The sequence below is a fragment of the Prunus avium genome, chromosome 7 (genome assembly GCF_965620075.1).
Source record: "Prunus avium chromosome 7, drPruAviu1.hap1.1, whole genome shotgun sequence".
In the NCBI taxonomy this organism is placed as follows: domain Eukaryota; kingdom Viridiplantae; phylum Streptophyta; class Magnoliopsida; order Rosales; family Rosaceae; genus Prunus; species Prunus avium.
The window spans coordinates 23,737,306-23,759,358 of NC_142290.1; the positions used below are offsets into that span (position 1 = coordinate 23,737,306).

At 36.5% G+C, this 22,053-nt stretch overlaps 1 protein-coding gene and 2 pseudogenes across 4 annotated transcripts; 2 read left to right on the forward strand and 1 right to left on the reverse strand.

Annotated features, from left to right (window-relative positions):
* Positions 1-2,676: 2,676 nt before the first annotated feature.
* LOC110770251 (uncharacterized) lies at positions 2,677-19,322 on the reverse strand (annotated as a pseudogene). Its single transcript, XR_015837155.1, has 2 exons — positions 17,719-19,322; positions 2,677-2,753 (listed from the first exon to the last, which is right to left on the reverse strand). The product of XR_015837155.1 is annotated as an uncharacterized LOC110770251 (transcript).
* LOC110770253 (DNA-(apurinic or apyrimidinic site) endonuclease, chloroplastic-like) lies at positions 5,365-10,182 on the forward strand (annotated as a pseudogene). Its single transcript, XR_015836975.1, has 11 exons — positions 5,365-5,464; positions 5,572-5,764; positions 5,906-6,006; positions 6,199-6,278; positions 6,419-6,667; positions 6,777-7,084; positions 7,708-7,818; positions 8,354-8,491; positions 8,572-8,619; positions 9,075-9,155; positions 10,042-10,182. The product of XR_015836975.1 is annotated as a DNA-(apurinic or apyrimidinic site) endonuclease, chloroplastic-like (transcript).
* LOC110770250 (sugar transporter ERD6-like 5) lies at positions 11,527-16,058 on the forward strand. 2 transcript variants are annotated; one of them, XM_021974347.2, is made up of 18 exons: positions 11,527-11,748; positions 12,369-12,431; positions 12,597-12,686; positions 12,790-12,849; positions 13,258-13,323; positions 13,472-13,537; positions 13,657-13,732; positions 13,823-13,887; positions 14,041-14,133; positions 14,225-14,302; positions 14,383-14,467; positions 14,549-14,592; positions 14,681-14,743; positions 14,819-14,878; positions 14,978-15,031; positions 15,319-15,378; positions 15,492-15,606; positions 15,700-16,058. In XM_021974347.2, the coding sequence occupies exons 1-18, from the start codon at positions 11,587-11,589 to the stop codon at positions 15,819-15,821; spliced, it is 1,422 nt and encodes a 473-aa protein (XP_021830039.1). In that variant the 5' UTR covers positions 11,527-11,586; the 3' UTR covers positions 15,822-16,058. The 2 variants fall into 2 exon arrangements, with proteins under 2 accessions (XP_021830039.1, XP_021830040.1); XM_021974348.2 differs by lacking the exon at positions 13,258-13,323.
* Positions 19,323-22,053: the final 2,731 nt, after the last annotated feature.

Consider the following 22,053-nt stretch of genomic DNA (forward strand, 5'->3'; position numbering starts at 1 on the left):
AAATTTAGCCCACCCTATTTTAAAATCCTGGATCCATCCCTATCCTGAGCACCTTGCATTCTGATTTCATGAAAGATGAAAACAAACAATCAAAAGCACGCTGCCCAATCTTTATTGCACTAAATTGACTAAATGCTAACATCAATATATTTGGAGCAGGAACATCTAAAAGACAGATAATTCACAGAAGAGAACCAATATCCCTTAGTAACATGCTTGCTCTGAGATAGCTTATAACCTCCAATTATAATGAGTACTAGAGCCTACACAAGCTGGCGTAAGTTCTATTATTAATCATAATCAACGAAGAACAACTAATCTCAGAAGTTACTATAGCAATCAAGAATATCCTATCTGTCTTCAATAAGTTTTTCACATTCGCCTCTCGTCTTCTATGGAAAACCAGCGGTCCTGACGCAGCACAAGCAATAAAGGTTTCAAACGAAAACCTTGAGTAACAAGGGAACTGGATTCCACCAGAAAATTAAGAGAAACTCTCTTTGATTAATTGTATTAAAATCTGAAGTGTACAAAAACGTTAGACAAACCTGCCTAAATACACAACTCTCAACCCTTGTAACTGCTAGGGGAGTTATTACATTAAAACTGAAAAACAGAATTTATTCCGAAAATTAACTACGAAACTTTGAATGCGGTTTTGGAAGGCCAAACGACCTCAGAATGCCAAAATCCATCATACATCACAGCAAAGCTGTGAGTTTGACTCGTGGCATCGTTCCCTTTCCGAAATGGTATTTTGCGTCCTAATCGGAGCTCGGACACCAAATCTGCAAATTCCTGCTATGTCCCTTTTCACTTCTTCGCTCCAATTCTTCTTCACTCCAATTCTTCTTCAATCAATTAGAAAATCCCAACGATACGCCTTCCTTCTTTTCCTAGTGTCATAAGTGACCATATTTCGTCCTACATCAGACTCCTTCACTTGTAAAGAACTCGACCTCGAGTTCTCGTTAAAATGAACTTGAGTAGGCATAGAACTTGATGTGTAGATAAACTCTTCAATTTGTAGAATTAGGACTTGCTCATATTTGGATGGAATAATCATATAATTAATTCCATAAACAAGATTAGAATAGGCTAGTTGAGAATCAAACTCCTTGTATGAATTATTTTCTTCTCCAAATACAGATTCATCCATGCCTTTAATTTCAGAGGAATCCAATTGTTGTTCTTCATCTTTTGAAATATATGTTTCAACAACAGGAGTTTCAATAAGCTCAATATCTTGTTTTTCTTGAATCTCTTCCTTCATCTTATGGATGATTGGATCTTCAATTAATATAGCATCCATCACAGTTTCTTCCTTTTCGAGAACTTCCTCCATCTTTTCTAGACCCACCATGATATTGGGTTGAACAATCTTGTAACCATTCCTTAATAAATATATATTATATTCAAAAGGAAAGAATTTTTTCACAAGAAGTCTCTTCATCCAATGCCAAGAACTAATAGGATTTTTACCTTGTTGCTTCCTAGATTTTCGCAACTGATCCCACCAAAAAGCAACATCGTCTTCTAAACTGGATGCAACAATTTCCACCATCTTCTCCTCTGGGAACGCTATTGAATCAAATATTTCCTCTATGTCTGCAACCCATTGAAGAAAGCCTTCGATGCAGTCGCTCCCCATGAAGTATGGAACAACTGCAACATCAAATTCTCTAAGAGTGATTGGTTCCCCGTCTCCACGGGTCCTATCTTCTTCGTCTGGACGAGCCATTGGAGGCACCTCGAGTCAGGCAAAACCTACTCTGATAAGACAAGCCAATAATACCGAGACGGGAGAGACCCGCTCTGATACCACTTGACGCAGCACAAGCAATAAAGGTTTCAAACGAAAACCTTGAGTAACAAGGGAACTGGATTCCACCAGAAAATTAAGAGAAACTCTCTTTGATTAATTGTATTAAAATCTGAAGTGTACAAAAACGTTAGACAAACCTGCCTAAATACACAACTCTCAACCCTTGTAACTGCTAGGGGAGTTATTACATTAAAACTGAAAAACAGAATTTATTCCGAAAATTAACTACGAAACTTTGAATGCGGTTTTGGAAGGCCAAACGACCTCAGAATGCCAAAATCCATCATACATCACAGCAAAGCTGTGAGTTTGACTCGTGGCATCGTTCCCTTTCCGAAATGGTATTTTGCGTCCTAATCGGAGCTCGGACACCAAATCTGCAAATTCCTGCTATGTCCCTTTTCACTTCTTCGCTCCAATTCTTCTTCACTCCAATTCTTCTTCAATCAATTAGAAAATCCCAACGATACGCCTTCCTTCTTTTCCTAGTGTCATAAGTGACCATATTTCGTCCTACATCAGGTCCACACGAACTTATGCCTCAAAATCTTTAACTCAATGGGCATCCGAAACAAAAAAGAAACCACTGGGACTTACCTCCCTTCACTCGATGTAACCAGTGTGCCCCAATCATACAATTCAAAAGCATCTGCCATTCAAATGTATCCATTTTAGAGTCTGCATTTGAGTTGAAAAGCAAAGCGGTAGAAGATTCTTTGCAAGACATGCTAGACTATAATACTTCAAAAATAATTAAAATAAAATTCATAGAAAGAGGATCTCCTAGCATATTATAAGCTAATTCCAAGAGACACTGGAGATCTACATGCATAGATTTCTTAATTAACATTGACAAAGCTTCAAATTTGGAGTTTGAATTCAGTAGCAAAAGGCAATGCGGACATTCACCAGGATCATCCTCAAGAACCTTAGCAACAATAAGTTCACTGGCCCACTCAAGCCATTGCTGTCAGTGAAGCGATTGGGATTTGAATGAGATGATAAATTAATGGAGCTATTGAGCCCATTTCCTTTTGTTGAAGATGGCATCTGATATCCATCCAACCAGCAGTAACATCCATCGTAGATTTCACTCATTGAGTTGGAGCCATAAATCGATTCATTCACATTTTTAGGAGGAACAGGGCTAAAACCAGGTGGTGGACCGAGGTGCCTAACAGGTCGACTTACTGGATTCTTTCGGATACCTGTGGGCAGGTTTGATGATGTCTTTACAGTCAAACCGTCAGCAATTGCTCCAGAAGATGATATAGCATCAACCTTAAATGGCAACATAGCTTCTGGAGCTTTTGTGGGGCTGTAGACCGTACCACTAGTACTACCATTTACTGGCTGCTGGAATGGAATTGAATTGAAACTGCCACAGGCTCAGATGCTAGTACATACCCATTCCCCATAAATCCCATACTCCTTAAGCTGTGAACAAGAGACATTTCTTCCTCTGTTGACAACTTCAAAGCATGTGATAGAGTTGGTTGCAAATTTTGGGGGATACTATTAGCAATTGATACAGGTAAATGTGAACTAGCACCAAAACCAGCTTCCATTGATAGCTTGGAAGCATGTGACTGAATTGATTGCAAATGTTGGGGTATGCCATTATAACTTTTGTATTCACCAAAGGAAAACTTTGATGTCGTTAAGGGTTCTTAACTTCTTACCTCATATATTTAGAATTATACAAACCCTAGCCGTTAAGAGAGAGAGAAAGAAAAATAGAAAGAAACCTTCAGATCCGAGGGTGTTCTTAGTCTCTCTAGCAGAGTCATGCCCGTTAGTGGCTAGTTTTGGTTCTTGATGTCATTGGACTAGATTCGGAGAAATTATGGCGGTTGAAAGGGGTTTTAGGAAAGTTAATTTCGAGAGTGTTTCTCTCCAGATCGTGTTAGTTTTTTGGCTAGCTCAGGTCATTGGGGAAGTTTTACACATGGGTGCCATATTGTTATAGGAATGACTCCATTTACAGTCTGTGTCCTTTGTACTCATTATTCATTTTGATCTAATAAAGTTCTATCACCTTTTGTTAAAAAAAATTTATAAAAAAAAACAAAAAAAACATCCTACCTCAATGTGGAGAAATTATACAATAGTACAGTATTACCACGTGGCACTTGCCAGGTGGTAGTACGCACCTATAATATGGTGACACTTAGATAACAACTACTGAAAAAAAGCGGAACTAACGTCCGTTTAATGTTGGTCTGGATGCTTCTATGGTCTGTCTTTTTTGCCTCAAATATTGCATAGCTTTCGTCCGTCTTTGGATCTCTCGAGAAGCCATGGCTATGGAGTTTTTCGTTCAACCCACTGGGATCTCTCAAAAAACCATTAACTCTCATAATTTCTTTCAACATAAAAAACATCATAAAAATTTATTTTAGATTTTTAATTATACACGCATAAAATCGCAACCCATATTGTTTGAGCCTACCATTTAACAAACACCAACCCAAGCAATTGCAAAAGACAATGGACTCAAGAACAAATTCGAAGCAAAGATCCTAAAATTAACCCCCGTTTGCCTGGAAAGAAAAAGAAATTCAATGTTTTCCTTTACTAACACCCAAGAACAAACTGGGGGAAGAAAATAATTTCTTAAAATTTTATGAAATAAAAAAAACGGAGAAGAAATTAAGAGGGTTTATGAAAATCTGATGGCACCAGCACCAACATAGCCACCCCTCAAGGAGTCAAATGAATCTTGCAGAAATGGAAGCCGCTGGTGATGGATAAAGATGGGGAAGTTTCATTTCATGGACGGTGACGTTAACGTTGATATAAAACAAAACGTTAATTATCTTTGTTGGAGTTATTGTCCATATGTCGTCGTCTTATAGGTGCGTACTACCACCTGTCAAGTGCCACGTGGTAGTACCGTACTATTGTATAATTTCTCCTCAATGTGCCACATAAATTTTCCACTTTTGATATAAAAAAACCTTCCTAAAGTCTCTGTAGCTTAATGTGCCACATAAATTTTCCACTTTTGGTATGATGTCAAAAACCACCTCTTGATAATGGCCTCAAAATCATACAAAAGTTTGAGCATCCATCTTCTGTACTGACATAGGTTTATTCCTTATGTAATACATGAATATTGAAATTATTCAAAATTTCTCGATATTTATGAACACATTCAGAATTAAAAACAATTCATAATGCTATACCTAAAACATGAATAGTAATCTAGAATATCGCCCGTCCCTTTACACACGAGTTCAATCTCTTTTCCCGTATATTGGAATAGTCGAGAATATGAATATATATATATATATATATATATATATATATATATTTAAATGAAAAGTAAGTTGTAAGTTGTAATGCAATACCTAAAACTTACGAATCAGATATGCCAGAGGGTTTATTTTTTTGTTTTTTTGAACGGAGCCAGGGAGGTTATACTTCTGATATCTTAACCGGCCGCACGTGTTTTCACTGCATTTCATCAACTTGGGGAGTCATATTATTCATCCTCGTACCCGAAAAATGAAATAAACAAAACCAAAAAGGTGCAGTGCAGGACTCTCTATCCTCAGTTCCTCCCTCTTCGTAGTAGGCCATGAATCAAATTCAACCTCTGCAATTAGGGTTCAAAACATTTCTCAGTCTCACCCGGTTTTATATTTTAGTTTGTTTTTTTTAGGCTGTGTTTTACATACTTTCTGCGTTTCAATTTCATAGTAATTTCAGCTACAGTTGAAATGACTGACCAACATCGGTAGCTTTGCAGTAGCTCCAAGGAATTTGAGAACTGGAGCATTGGCTTCTCTTACTAGATTACGAGCAACTCAAGGAGTGCCTAGAAGACCCGTTTCCGCTAAAACAACAAAGCCCATGTTTGAGGAAAATAAAAAGGATAAGACATTCAAAGAATCAATGGGTACAAACCCAAGCCCTCATAAAGCTATTGTCAAGGTTATACTTATATGTCATGCCTCTATGCTGATTTTTGTATTTTTTGTATTTTTGTATTTTTGTATTTTTGTTTTGTTCTTGTTTTTATGTTGGGTATGGGTAGTTTGCATTAGTTTGATGTTGATTGATTAAATCTTTTAGGAGGATGGTGCTGAAAGCAATGTGGTTGAGATTGAGAGTTTTAAGAACGACCCTGCGAGAATCGACGCAATGACAGTTCAACAACTCAGAACAACACTGTGGTAACATTCCAAGTGTTAATTCCTTCCTTGTGAGTCCAATAGGAATGTTCCCTCTATAAACATAGTAATTTCTTTTTCTTTCTATGGATAGTGGAATAAGTTAACGATTAGATGGTGTTGATCAATATGGTGTCCTTGAGTTGTACATGTTAAATGTTCTACAATGATTTGGAACTTTAAATTGCCTTTCAGAATTGCTGGGGTTTCTGCCAAAGGCCGTAAATTTGAACTTTTGGCTGCCTTGAAGTGCTTTTTGGAAAAGAAGAAAGACGGTAATATCTATTATTCTCATGTACTTCTCTGAAGATGTAGCAAAAGAAGAAACTTTTTATAAAATAATGATTCCAAACTCTTTCTTCCGTTTGCCTTATTCTCTGGACTTGAATGGTTAGGAGTTCCTTTTCATTTTCAGGTGAAGGTTCCCTGGTAATAGAAGAACAAGTAACCTCCACTTGTGTTGAAAATGCATCAGAGAAAACTGAGGCTGAAACATCATCTGATGGAGACCAAGTTCAGAATGTCCCTGTTTCGGAGGTTGGTGAACTTTAACGTTACAAGAGAAGGTTAAACCATTCGTCAGTTAAGAGTGAAACTGTGATAGGCTATAGTAAGGTTGCAACGAAAAAGGAGAAGCTGTCAATTGAATCAGAAGACCTTTCAGGTTCTGTAAAATGATTCCACGAATCTTTTTAATTGAGTTTATTTCATATGTTTATCTGCATTCAGTTCACTTAATGAAGAGGACTGGTGTATCGATGTTATCTATCCAGGTCACAAGCTCTCAAGGACAAGAAAGAAAACATCTTCAGAAACTATTAGTTTTGATTTCAAAACTGATGATAAAGTAGCTGAGCCATGGACAGTTCTTGCGCATAAGAAACCTCAGAAAGATTGGATTCCTTATAATCCAAGAACCATGAAACTTCCACTGCTTGCTAGAGATACTAAATTTTTGAAGCTTATGTCTTGGAATGTCAATGGTTTAAGGGCATTATTGAAGTTAGAGGGATTCTCTGCTTTGCAGCTAGCCCAAAGGGAAGATTTTGATGTACTGTGTTTGCAGGAGACCAAACTGCAGGCAAGTATTTTAGTTCTTTTTTTTGCTTCTTAAAGCTTAGACTCTAGTTTGATGATACTGTTGACACATCATTGTTTTGCAGTCACATTTTTTTGTTTCAACATCATATATTGCTTTGTAATTGGTAAAGAATTGACTGACTCTTTGGCTTCTATACTAAGCCCTCTCACATGTTGAGCATTGGGCAACAATCCTGTTTACAAATGGCATGAATTGATATTATTTTTGTATTAACATTATGGGCCAATTTAAGGCTCAAAATTCATTTTCTGGTAGGTTCTCCTGTGAATAGGATTGGATTCTTGTGACTAGTAAAGTTTCAAATATTTATTCCATTCAAAATATTGAATTATTTGGAACTGGAATATTCTTATTTGTGTCATGGGTAATTTTAAATTCTTTTTTCTAGTTGAGACAATCAAGCTAAACCTTATTAGTTATGGTGTCGTGCTTCGAGGACATTATTGGTTAAAAAATCTTAATGGAGTCAGTCAGTTTTTCCTTCAATTATGTAAATGTGGTGTCCATCTTAATGTGCTAATTTCTAGTGTTCGTTATAAATATAGCTTTCTTATAGCATTTTTTGTGTTATGTATAATCACATTTATTAAGTTTGGGAACAGGAGAAGGATGTTGAAGATGTGAAAAGGTCTCTGATAGATGGGTATGAGAATAGCTTCTGGACATGTAGTGTTTCCAAGCTTGGTTATTCAGGAGCTGCAATTATTTCAAGGGTATACTTTATTCTTTCTTCATGATGACAGTCAATTTCATGTCTTTACAGCATGCATTTGATTATTTCTCTTTGTTGTGTATAATACTATCCATTTATGCGTGTTGCATAGCGTCGTGGCTGTTAGCCTAACTTTTATCACATAATTGAGCTTTTAACAAAATGGAGATTCCTTTCTCTTTTATCACATACGTGAGCTTTTAAAACCATTACTGAACCTGAAACTTATGGGTCTAGTGATTAGCGGAATCTTGTTTCTAGATTGTTTAAGATTTTTTTTAAGGAAATGCGATTTTGAGAATAGAAATGTGGCTGTTAATTTTTATTTTCTCTAAATGTATGCTATATTGCTCGAAATATAGACTGGCTATGTTTGCCTAAGAAATTTGCAAATGCTACTTTTGTTACTGGGATAAATAAGTTTGATTAATTAATTCCATTCTAAACTATCTTGGTTTGAAAAACAACCATTTTTTTCCTCTTTAATCTTGGTTATCTTATTAAACTGCTAGTTAATATTGGCTTTTGTCTGACAGATAAAGCCACTTTCAGTCAGATATGGCATTGGCATATCAGATCATGATAGTGAGGGGCGGATTGTAACAGTAGAATTTGATTCATTTTTTCTGATAACTGGATATGTTCCTAATTCTGGAGATGGTTTGAGAAGACTGGTATTGACCTTGAGTCCTTTGCAGCCTAATTACATGGGGTAGTATTCTGCTTGGCTAACAACTCCATTTTACTCTTTTAGTCATACAGGATTAATGAATGGGATCCATCTCTCAGCAATTACATGAAAGTGAGTATGATTTTATTTGTTCTTTCTCAGAAAATTTTCTGCTAGCAGGGTTTTGTTTGTTTGTTGAACTTAATTCCTTTTTTCACAATGCCTTTATACAGGCAGAATTTATTGTTATTTATGTTGAATACATCTCACTCGAGTAGTGTGTGACCGTCATATTAATATTAATATTCAAGTCAATACTCAGCACAACCAAATTCTAAATTTAGAAAACTGATTTCTCTTCTGGCTGATTAGTACATGCCTGTCATATCTCCTCAAATTTGAAGAATCCAAAATTGGTCTAGACAGCATGTCTCGGTGCTTATAACCTTAAATAGTTTAATTGGGCACAAATACTGTTCGGTTGAATATTCATTTTCTTAAAATTTTATCTGCTTTTGAAAAAGCATAGTTATGAAAATTCTGTGGTAATTTATTGATGCTTATGGGTGCTTTCATTGTTGATTCAGGAGCTGGAAAAGTCAAAACCTGTCATTTTAACAGGTGATCTGAATTGTGCTCATCAAGAGATAGATATTTATAACCCAGCTGTAAGTTTTCCTGATTTGTTGTCAAAGAACTTTTATGATTCCCTGATTGATCACTCAACCTTGAAAAACAATATACTGTTCGTAATATATCAACTCACAAAAATCTTTCAAAAATAACATAATGTACGATAATGCCTATGTTTAATGAATCTAAACGTTTTAAATTTTGTAAGACAATGAAATGTTAAGATGAGTCAAGATTTTTGATATTAATAATTGGAAAAATGAAATCTTTAAAACCAACCCAATGAACCAAAATAAAGACTTCCAAGCTTCATCCAACAAATTAATCACCAAAAAAATGTTTATCTTAGAATTCCATTATGTCCATTGCCAAATTTCTGGTTTCAATCTGCGGTAGAGAAAGTGTATTATTGAACTCGGCCAATTTTGGATGCCTCTAGGCTTTAGTTAGATAAGCATCTCTTGTTTAGCACCTCAGCTTGAAATGAAATAATAACTGGTAGCACTTGAGATGGTGTTCCCCTAATCCAACTTAAAAGAAAACGCAGCATACATCCTAGGTATGCGTTTTTGGTGACTTTGTATGAATATGAAGGGACTATAAAGAGGTAGGAACAATTGACATTGGTGTAAAGTTCAACGTTTATAGGATTTGTTTTTCAACAATCCACCTGTTGAATTTAGTGCTCTAATATTACACATAAGGTTTATCAAAGACAACCTATCAATCAAGAAGATTTTAGGTTTTGGATTGATGTGAAATTTGAGCAGTAAGTTCAACGGTAAATAAAAATTAAACATCCTATAAGAGTTTTACGGGATGTAAAGGTAGCAATTTTTACAGTGGTGTCACTTGAAAACAAATCCTGTACTCTCGCCATTTTCCCTCCAGATATTAACATTTTCTATGGAAAAAATTTAGGTGGTAAATTGAACATAAGTAGGGGAGAGTGCCTCTCCAGTCTCTCCAGTGGTTTATCATATAATCCCAGTTTTATTTTATGGGGTTGTTTTTTGTTGATACATCTACGGGGACACAAAAGAAGTGCTGGGTTTACAGATGAAGAAAGGCAATCCTTTGCGTCAAACTTTTTATCCAGGGGATTTGTGGATACCTTTAGAAGGCAACACCCTGGTGTTGTTGGCTATACTTACTGGGGTTATCGACATGGTGGATGCAAATTTAATAGAGGTATTTCACACTCCTATATTCATAGTTTTGATAATTCAGATTTGCCATTGCATTTGAAGGAGTAGTTAACGGTATTAATTTAAAACATGTAGTTTTGTTCTGAGTGTTCTCTTCAACCAGATATTCTAGGTGTTCATGATTTGCATACTTCATTCTGCGATTTTCTGTGTCAGGCCAAAATATTTATATTCTACACTAGATATTTTTCCTTACAATTTGTTTTATAAATCAGAAGTTTGCTTTCTTTGTTACTATTATTTCTTCTAACAAAACTCTGATTTACTTGGATTTCGAACCAGGCTGGTGGCTTGACTACTTCCTCGTCTCGGAATCCATAGCTGACAAGGTTCATGACTGGCAGCGATCATTGTCCTATAGCTGACAAGGTTCATGACTGGTAGCTGTATGTAGGGTAAAATCAAAACCAATTTTGTATGTCACCTAAAATAGGAGCGTGCAAGTTTAGAGGTGGAAATTTTGTAGTGCCTTCACCTGTATGCTTTATTTTTTATGTTCTAATATAATGACCACGTTATTTGTGCTCAATTTGGGTCATCATTATATGTCTTCTTTATGAAGAAGCAATGATTTTAATACCCCACAATTTTATTGTATATGATAATTTGAATATCTTGGAGCTGTTGTCATGCTTTGGGACATTTCATGCAGGCAGATGTTAATATGTGCCTGTAAGTTCATATCTATCTGATATTAATTTCTAGGTCTCCATCTCCACCACGTATTATATATATATTTTTGACTATATGATATTTTAAACTACTCCGATGTACGGGAGCCTTGCCCAACTTGCCTAACTCATACCGGTGTATTATATATTTTGGTTGTATGTACTTCGCATTAACAAAGAATTAATTATGCTTAATTATAATTATATTGGATACAGAAGATTTTCTCCCGTATTTTAATTGCCATACTTCGTTACCAAACCAAATTAAAACACGTTCTTAAACAACTCAATGACGACGTTGACCAAAAAAAAAAAAAAAAAAACTCATTGACGGCCTGTCATTCTCATATGTGGTGGAATGGAAGTACACATAGGGAAAAAGACATGTGGTGGAATGGAAGTACACATAGGAAAAAGACAGGTGAGCAACAGAGAAATATCCTTGGTTTAGGGAAAAAGACAGGTGAGCAACAGAGAAATATCCTTGGTTTTGTCATTCTCATGGTCCAAACTTAGTGCTTCTCATTTTTTCTTAGTTTTTCATCATCGTCCAAGAAAAAAAAAAGTTTATATTTATATATAAATATATGGAGAGAGAAGCCATGGAAGGACTGCTAATTGTAAGAGAGTCTGTGATCCATGAAGGAGCTGCTGCTGATGCTGATTGCAGTGGGGGGAACTCAGTCACCTTTGTTGTTGTTCTGAGTACTTTGGTTGCCCTCTGTGGTTCCTTCTCTTTTGGGTGTGCTGTATGTGACCAACTTCTACTTTTTGTTTTTTTGGTCTTTTGAGAAGAAAGTAACGAATACAATATCACTCACACTTTTAAGTTTAAATTTACATTTTTATCAGTTTCTTGTGTTTTCTTGTTTTGTTCGTTTCTATATTTTCTCATATGCTATGGCACTTTTTTATTTATTTATAATTTTATACAAGAGATAGTCTAAAATACTCTAAATTAATCTAAATTAATTAAATCCACCGGAGGGATGTCTCCTGCCTATGACCATGTTAAGTGAGATACGTTTAGTAACAGATTTAGAACTGCGGCTAATTTAGTAAACTCACAACCTAATTAATCTACCTCAACTATTACCTGCTTTTTCTATTTCTTTCGTAACTTCTATTTGTCTTGACCCAAAAAAAAAACCCCTTCTATTTGTAGTTTCAATCACATGCTTAAGCCAAAAAAGAATAAAAAAGTTTTTGTGGAAATCAACCATCAAGCTTTGCTGCATCAAATTGTTAATAATGATAAAAAATGATTAAATGTTCCTTTTATAAAATTAGGAGACTATCTGTTCAACCATTAGACTTAAAAATAGGATTGCTGGTTCTGAAAAAATATACAATTACAAATGCTTTGCAGACAGGATATTCATCAGCTGCAGAATCCGGAATAATGGAAGACTTGGACATCACTGTTGCTGCCGTAAGTGCTAAGTTTCATTTATATTTACTTTAAGCGCTAGCATCTTCTTTTCTAACAAAATTTTCCATGATGGACTTTACAAACATGGATATTCTCTTCTTTCTTAGATTTTAGTACCTAAATTTTCAGTTTCTGCATTTGATAAATTCTCTTCCCAATATGCAGTACTCAGTTTTTGGTTCAATACTGACAATTGGAGGAGTGCTTGGTGGGTTCGTAAATGGAAGGATAACGGATCTCATTGGTCGTAAAGGTGTAAGTTTTTGTTTCACTCTTTAACTCTATGCCTGGGGCAGATGTTCAAATTATATTTCATATCTAACTCTTTTCTTCTTTTCCTGCTGATATTGCCAAGCAGGCAATGTGGTTCTCTGCAATATTCAGTACTGCAGGGTGGCTCGTTATAGCATTTGCAAAGGTTTCTTCTCTTTACGGTCTCCACGTATGCATAGCGAATGCTTTGATGTTGAAATTTATGGTTTAGCAAAAAAATGGATGTTAGTTAAAGCCCCCAAGTAGGGTCTTCTTTAGTCATTGTCTAAGAAACCTCATGGAAGCAACTTGGAATAGAATGTTTTATGTGATTTGCACCAAGACCCTTAGGATAGAACTTAATCTCCTGAGTAGATTTTAGTCTGTAGACTAACATGGCTGAATTCTCATCTGTACAATTGAAAAGAAGTCTAGAATATATAATGCATTGGAAAACGACATGGTAACAGTCTATAGTTTTTCTTTTCTTATTTGATGTTGCATGCCTGCTTTTGGGTTTCTTCCCTTTCTGGGATTCAATCAGTAGTTGAGTTGAGTTCAGTGCTTGATTTAGAATGTTTGGTTGCTGGATATCGGACGACTGTTGGTGGGATTTGGCATCGGAATAATTTGCTACGTGGTAATTACATACATCCAATCAAATTCTTTTGATCAGTACTGCTAAAGGAGTATTTGGATTCAATTGAGTTCAATGCTTATTTATTTATTTTATTTGAATTTTAGATCAGTGTATAACTTATCCGTATCTAATTCTTATTCATAAATAGGTACCTGTATACATAGCAGAAATAGCACCTAAGGACCTCAGAGGAAGGTTTACTTCAGCTAATGAGGTATGACTATAATTACTTTGTTGTGAATATGGAAGAAAGTTCCAACTCCTTTTTCTTTGTGCTTCCCCTCTTACTATTCCTTCTCTAATTACTAGCCATAAATGTCATTATGTGCACAGTTGATGACCAGCTGCGGTTTTTCAGTAATGTATTTCATTGGAAATACCTTAAACTGGCGCATCATGGCTGTGATTGGTAAATTATCTCTTAGTCCTGCATTGTATTTATTTTATGAATGCATCAAAATTGAATCAAGCACTTCATACTCATAGAGTTTATATTCAGGTGCTGTTCCATCTCTACTACAAATTATAGGTTTATATTTCATTCCAGAGTCTCCAAGGTGGTTGGTGAGTCCAATTCAATCTTTAAATTGCTTTGCCTTGGTGACCTTAACCTGCCAACAGGACAAGCCTACAAGTCTTTTAACCTCAAATAAATAATACATTCAGAAGTAAGAAATTTTCTATTAGAATGCTCAAATGATTGAAATGTGTCTGCAGGCCAAAATCGGTAAACAGAACAACCTTGATGCTGCTCTGCGGCATCTCAGAGGAAGAGATTCTTGTATATCTCAAGAAGCATCTGATATTATGGTAACCTACCAAGTTACATTTTCATATTATTTTTCAACGTTCTCTGTTTGGTATGGAAACATGAATTAAGACTGCTCTCATATTGTGGCAGAATTATACAGAAATCTTTCAGCAACAGTCAGAAAGAATGCTAGACTTGTTTCAGCAGAGATATGCTCACTCACTCATTGTAAGTTATCTCAGTAAAAAATTAGGTAGTGTTTCACCTTCCCTCTTCATGATATTTCTTCTGACCTTTATTTGGTATAGGTTGGACTCGGGTTGATGTTTCTGAAGCAATTTGGGGGGGCCAGTGCAATAGCTTATTATGCAAGCTCTGTGTTTGTAGATTCCGGTAAATCAAAGCTTTCTAAGTTTTCTCCATATATTTAAAGGCAACATAACAGAAATCCTTGTTTCATCTCTTTTCTGGCAGATTTTTCAAGTAGTATTGGGACTATATCAATGGCGATTATCGGGGTACATATGTTTCGTAATTGCATGTGAAGAGAGTTTTTTTTTTTTTTTTTCAATGTATATCTCAAATGTGTAAATATTCGTTTCACAGTTACCTGGTGCTGCAATGTGTGTGCTCTTAACCGATAAATCTGGAAGGCGACCACTTCTGATGGTGAGAATGGCAAATAATTTAAGTTATATATATTGAAATCAATAAGTTCACAGTGAAGTCACCAAATGTTTGCAGGTTTCTGCTGCAGGAATGTGCTTGAGTGCCTTTCTTGTGGGCTTGGCATTTTGCTTTCAGGTTTCTCCCCAAACTAAATTTTAATACTTCTCTTTCTCTGCTGCTCTTTGCTTAAGAAAAAATCATCATACTCTGAACTACATCTTTTGGTTATGGCAGGACCTCCATCGATGGAAGGAGTTCACTCATATTCTTGTGCTTATCGGAATGTTGGTAAACACATAATAACTGGAAGACAAGTATTCCTTCTCTTACTCTTACAAAAGTTGGTCACATCTTGTCTCATTCATTTACTCTTTGACAAACACAAAATCATGTGTGATCTCAAAGGCTTTGAACATCCATAGTTTATGAGCTCATTTTGGATAGGTTTGGCATAAAGGTAGTTTTACAAAACAAAAAATTTACCTATTGCTGCAATCTCTAGCATGGTGAAACATGTACCTTTCTGATATCATTTCAGCAATGTTTCGACTTAACGTTGATCATACTGTATTCAGGGTTATAGCTTATCGTACGCAACTGGCATGGCAGGATTACCCTGGGTTATTATCCCAGAGGTAGGTAGTTAGTACTAGTGTTCTTGAGCTTCGTCTGCGTCCATGAACTTATTACCAGGAATTTAGCAGAAGAATAAAGTTTTATAACAAAGATTTGATGATTTCCATTTCAGATATTTCCCGTAAACGTTAAAGGCGCAGCTGGAAGCCTGTCAAGTTTGGCAAGTTGGTCTTCTTCTTGGATAACAACGTACACCTTCAATTTTATGATGGAATGGAGCTCAGCAGGTCTTCTGCATATATTTTTGTTTTTCTTATTTTGTGTTTCATTTGTTTTTTTCTTGCTCATCTTCTGTATACTAATAGTTGGTCATACTACAGGAACATTTTTCATCTTCTCAGCCATTTGCGGTTTAGCTATTCTGTTTGTTGCAAAGCTAGTGCCGGAGACTAAGGGGCGAACTCTAGAAGAAATACAAGCATCCATTGCCCATTTTCTCTAATAAGATGAACTGCATATCCATGCTATGACAGTGTAATGTTTTGAACACTAAAATCTGATCACTATTTATGTTATCATACGGATATGGTTATGATGATCATAACAAAGTGATTAAAACCTGCATGATCATTGTGCAACGACATTGTGCTAGATCTTGAATGTTTTTTTTTCCGGTTAATTGTTCTTTCTGGCTTGCCCGTTGTGTAATTAAACCCTAAACCCTAAACCCTATAATTGAATTAATTACAGTTTTTTTTATGTTAAAAATAAAATTTCTGCAATAAAATAAATAAAGATATGCAATAAAATAGATATAAAAAGTCATCTTCTAATAAAATCCAAATCTGCAAATCTATAAATCACAAAAATGCACTATAATATAACCATAACCTATTTGTGATATCCATGAGTTTATTGACCTTACATATGCAACTAAAACATCAACAAGTAGCAAGAGCAAAGTCACTAATGAGTTGCCTAACAAATTCCATCGGAGCACTTTGAGTAAGGAAGGATTTTCTGCAACTAATTCCCTCCACTCTTTTTCATCGATTCTACCATTTCTATCTGCTTCAGTGAAAGGTGAATGTCCATGACATACACAAGAATGTATGATTTGCCGAGACTAGAATGGGGGTAAGATCAATTATCAAGGAACAATGGAGTCAAATCCATACCTTGTCCACGATAAGTTCAACAATATCATCTGAATAATTAGATAGGATTCATTCAAAAGTGCCAGCATCATCTCCTTACAAGTGTTTTTAACATAGATGGGTTTCATGTGAGATAATCAATGTGCTTCGTATCTCAGCTAAAAACAAAAATCAATGTGCTTCGTATCTCTTCATACGATATTTATGCAGAAAATAGTCAAAACTTTGCCTGCTTTCTGAAGAGATCATGTTTGCAGGAAATGTCAACAGAATTTCACAATTCTACATATCTCCAGTAGTAAACAATATTGTCAGTGAATTTTAATGAACCTTCTCAAACTGATACAAGTCCCTTAGTAACATGCTTGCTCTGAAATAGCTTATAACCTCCAATTATAATTAGGAGTACTAGAGCCTACCCAAGCTGGCGTAAGTTTTATTATGAATCGTAATCAACGAAGAACAACTAATCTCAGAAGTTACTAGCAATCAAGAATATCCTACCTGTGTTCAATAAGTTTCTCACATTCGCCTCTCGTCTTCTATGGAAAACCAGCAGTCCACACAAATTTATGCCTCAACATCTTTAACTCAATGAGCATCCAGAAACAAAAAAGAAACCACTGGGACTTACCTCCCTTCACTCGATGTAACCAGTGTGCCCCAAATCATACAATTCAAAAGCATCTGCCATTCAAATGTATCCATTTTAGAGTCTGCATTTGAGTTGAAAAGCAAAGCGGCAGAAGATTCTTTGCAAGACATGCTAGACTGTAATACTTCAAAAATAATTAAATTAAAATTCATAGAAAAAAGATCTCCTAGCATATTATAAGCTAATTCCAAGAGACACTGTAGATCTACAGGCATAGATTTCTTAATTAATGTTGACTGTATATACTAGAAAGCAACCTACCTATTAATTATCGAACTCACTTTCACCAACAGAATATGCAACCATAAACCAGCATGCAAAACAGAACAGATGAACAAAACTTCACACAAATACGCACCAGTGTAGTTGTAACTGCCAGCAAGAAGCCAAGGCCACCAATGCTCCAACAGAAAATTAACATTGACAAAGCTTCAAATTTGGAGGTTGAATTCAGTAGCAAAAGGCAATGCGTACATTCACCAGGATCATCCTCAAGAACCTTAAAAACAATAAGGGCAAAATCTACATAAAGAACAGATGGGTAGAAATTGTAACACATGCACAGAAAAAATATATATAATTCTCACCATCATAACCAGGCCGACTTCACACAAAATAACGGCCTGTCCAGACAGACTGTCCTTGATATTCAGGCTGAGTCGTCAAGTGCTGATTTCCATTTACAAGTTGTTGCTGCCGCTGCATTTCATGGTGTAGTTTGAGGTCATCAAGCATCTGAAAATCTTGCCAGCTTTTCTGTTTTTCCCCTTGGAGTTGCATAGGCGGACTCTGTTTACCAGGAAAGGGGAAAGTTCACTAGCCCACTCAAGCCGTTGCTGTCAGTGAAGCGATTGGGATTTGAATGAGATCAGAAATTAATGGAGCTATTGAGCCCATTTCCTTTTGTTGTAGATGGCATCTGATATCCATCCAACCAGCTGTAACGTCCATTGTAGATTCTCACTCATTGAGTCGGAGACATAAATCGATTCATTCACATTTTTAGGAGGAACAGGGCTAAAACAGGTGGTGGACCAAGGTGCCTAACAGTTCGACTTACTAGATTCTTTCGGATACCTGTGGGCAGGTTTGATGATGTCTTTACAGTCAAACCGTCAGCAATTGCTCCAGAAGATGATATAGCATCAACCTTAAATGGCAACATAGCTTCTGGAGCTTTTGTGGGGCTGAAGACCATACCACTAGTACTACCATTTACTGGCTGCTGGAATGGAACTGAAACTGCCACAGGCTCAGATGCTAGTACATACCCATTCCCCATAAATCCCATACTCTTTAAGCTGTGAGCAAGAGACATTTCTTCCATTCCAGCATGTGATTGAGTTGGTTGCAAATATTGGGGGATAGTATTAGCAATTGATGCAGGTCGTTGTGAACTAGCACCAAAACCAGCTTCCATTGACAGCTTGGAAGCATGTGACTGAATTGATTGCAAATGTTGGGGCATACCATTAGCAACATATACAGGTATTTGTGAACCAGCACTAAAAGCAGTTTGATGGCGAATATTATCAAAAGGAGCAGCGACATAAGTGCCATTAAGTTTTAGATCACCTGGAGAAGCATTTTAACCAGGCTCCAGGCCCTCATAGGCTGCCCAATAGTGTTTACCACATCAGGCCGCTTCTCAGCCACTATTTGCTTGAAAACGATTACTTCATCTTCCTCATCCCCTTCCATGGTTAACTCGGGCTTCGGATATGCAACTCCCAACTTCATTGTATTCTCTGCTTTATCATTTTCAGCATACTCACGAGTTTTGGAGTCCTCCTCCCCATACAATCCTTTGTAGCGTGCAAGATCACCCAAGTAGATCAAACATGGGTGGCATGATCTTCCTTTCCGTAAATTTCTTTCCATCCTTGTCCATAACATATCTATTTTCAGGATCGTCAGAGAAATACCCCAGAACATCCAGTAACCAATATTTGCTAAGACAATTCCTTGAGGATCCAGCATGATATCCTTATGCCCACATGCCCAACTAGTAATATCTGCAAATAGAACCTGACTGAATCAAAAGGCACAAAGTAACACACACACACACACACATGAGAAAATAATCTAGAAACCGTTTACTAGGCTTGTTGGCCTTTTTCCTATTTTCTAGCCTCAACTCTCTTAGTTCGCTTATACAAGAGGCAACACCTATTTATAGATATAGGCTGCCGCCATTGTCCAAGTTAGTGGACTTGGCTTTCTTCTCATAGCAGTGTTTACAATATTTTTATTAGGACTTTTCTAGAATGCCTACAACAATTATGTCTTAAAGCTTGACTTTGCCAAAGCTGGTAGACATTTCTTGAAGTTTCTACTTTTTTCTAGATTTTTCTAATTTCTTCAAGACAAGTGTGCATTAAATTTAACAGTCATACATCTAGGCTCTGTTTGTTACATAGGACTGGCTTGGACATGACTAATTATGAGAACTATCTAGGATAGGCTTCGCTTCGACTAAATTCTATCCTATGTTTGATGGGGCGCTGGACTAAGGGGGACTAAGGGGTTGGATCCTGAGTTTGGAACAATTCAGGACAGACTATAATTCTGAAAATAATCATTTCAAGCATTAATATATTTTTTTGTTCTCAAATATGCATCAACAAAAATCATAAACTTAACTAAATATTACAGCCATAAAAACTATTCAGGCTTAAATGAATATTACAGCCAATTTTTCAATTAAAAATTTATTAATATTTTAAAGTTACCTAACTAGACACTGTAATTCATGTCTAGTAAAGCCTCACTACATACGTCAAACTAATGTAATTACACACAAGAAAAAAGAAAAAAAGAGAAAAGCAAACTGAAAATGTAAAATAAAAAGTACATGTAACATAGGCAAAGTTCCTTGAAAGGGAAATCTAAGTTTGGAATTGACCCACATAAGAGCATCCACAGTGGGGGGGTGTATATGAGGGTGTATGTTAAATATAAAAAACTTATAATTCCAAGCGAACGGTCAACTACCAACAAATTCATCAATATTAATTACCTGTAGGTTTATTACTCACTTTCCAGAGAGAGACAGAGAGAGAGAGAGAACTAATATATGAATGATATTCATCCACTGAAAAATTCATAAAGTCTGAATGAGAGATTTGACTTAAATACATTAATCTGTAACCATTATGATCACTTTTCAATATTCACTTGTTCATAGAAGGCGATCTCTTTGAGACACAGAGGGTATGCTTTATGTTCCAATTATGTAGTAATTAATCAAAATCAGCTAGTTTATCAATCAATATGTTCTCAGAAAGTTAAATGTTTTTGGGAACAGGCAAATTATTGTACAACTTAACAAAATTGAGTAAATTTCACATCACCAAATACTACAAGAAAGAAGCATGGGTGACCAAAAGTTTCGCAAAGCTATACGATTCAGTGAACAAAAGTTAGAAGTAATTGGAAAGGGTAAATGATTGGCAATAATTCCTAAAAAAATGTCAAGATTAGAGCACAGCACAGGAAACAATTACAGCATTTCCATAGGTCATGCTCAGGCTAAGAACACCCTGCAAGACCCTTAGCAAGCAACATAGGTCATGGCATGGTTTTGGTGTTTTGCACCATGGCAAGGCAAGCGAAATATGTAACAGTGATGCACGTTGGAAGTAAGACAAGGTTGGAGGAATGTATGGAATCTACTAGCAAAGCCTTTAGAAGCTCTCGGCAGCGTATGACTAGCAGATGGGCAGTGCATGTCAAGCAGATGCGCAGCACACGACGAGCAGATGCGCGCAACACCTGTTGAGCAGGTGCTGCACGCTTGTCAAACAGATGCGTGTAGCGTGGCAACAGGCTTTGCACCAGACGTGGTAGGTGCAAGCAGACGTGTTGGTCAGGTACTCTGACGTGTCCCGAGCAGTTGTGACGGTTCCAAGAGTGCTGGAACATGGCTGGGATACTGGGGTTTGAAATTCTAAACGTGGAGAAGTATTGGAGTGATTGAAAGTGGTTTACAAGGATGTGGCTGCATGCTCCAAGTAATAGGCAAATTTTCTAGGAGTGAAAATTGGCATCAATGCATAGTAGGCTGCTGGGGAGGCGCCAAGAGGGGCTGGGCAGTTTTGTGAGAAAACTAAAAGACTAGGTGGCAGACCTAAGGGCTACCAACAATGCCTAGTAGACAGGGATGCCATCTACACGTTTTATGCTTATAAATAGACCTTGAGAATGTTGAGTTGAGATACCAAGTGATGTGGTAGTCCAACAAAAGTAAGAAGCTTGTAATCCTTCTGTTGAGAGAAAACGATAGAAGGTTGAGAACTTTGCCTGTATATTATGTGTGAGTTTTCCTGTTTATTGTGTGAGTTTTCCTATTTAGACAAGTCTTGCTTGGGTGTGTTGGCATTCACTTGTTACGCTGCGTGAAATCTGAAGCCTCATGAGTTGGAGGTGCGAGAAGGATGACTTAGGAGGAGTCTAAGTGCCAAGCAAAGGTCGAAAAATTAAAGGCATTTTCACCCCTATTACAATTGGTATTAGAGAGTGCTTTAGTCACATTTTTTATTAAGTTTGAGTAGAGTTCAAGTGCGGATTATCCCCTAGGATCCGTGGAAGAGTAGCATTTTCGAGCAAGGAACAATCTTAAAATGGCAAAGCTAGAAAGGAATGGCTGGAAGTAGTGATTCCTTGAAAGAAAGAGTAACATGGTTAGAAAATTTCCTTGGTACGGTGAGTGGTGATGAGACAGAATGTGTGGTCACCCAAATGGAGGATCTTAATGCTAAGATGGCAGAAATCGAAAAAGTGTTCAGAGAGTTGAAAGCTTCGATGGAAAGGAAGGTCGCCTATGTTTTAGGTGATATTGATGGCTTAGTAGAGGCCATTGGTGGAAAGCTCAAGGAGGTGGAGATCGAACTAGGCGTGGTGAAGCTTTCTTTGAGTGGCAT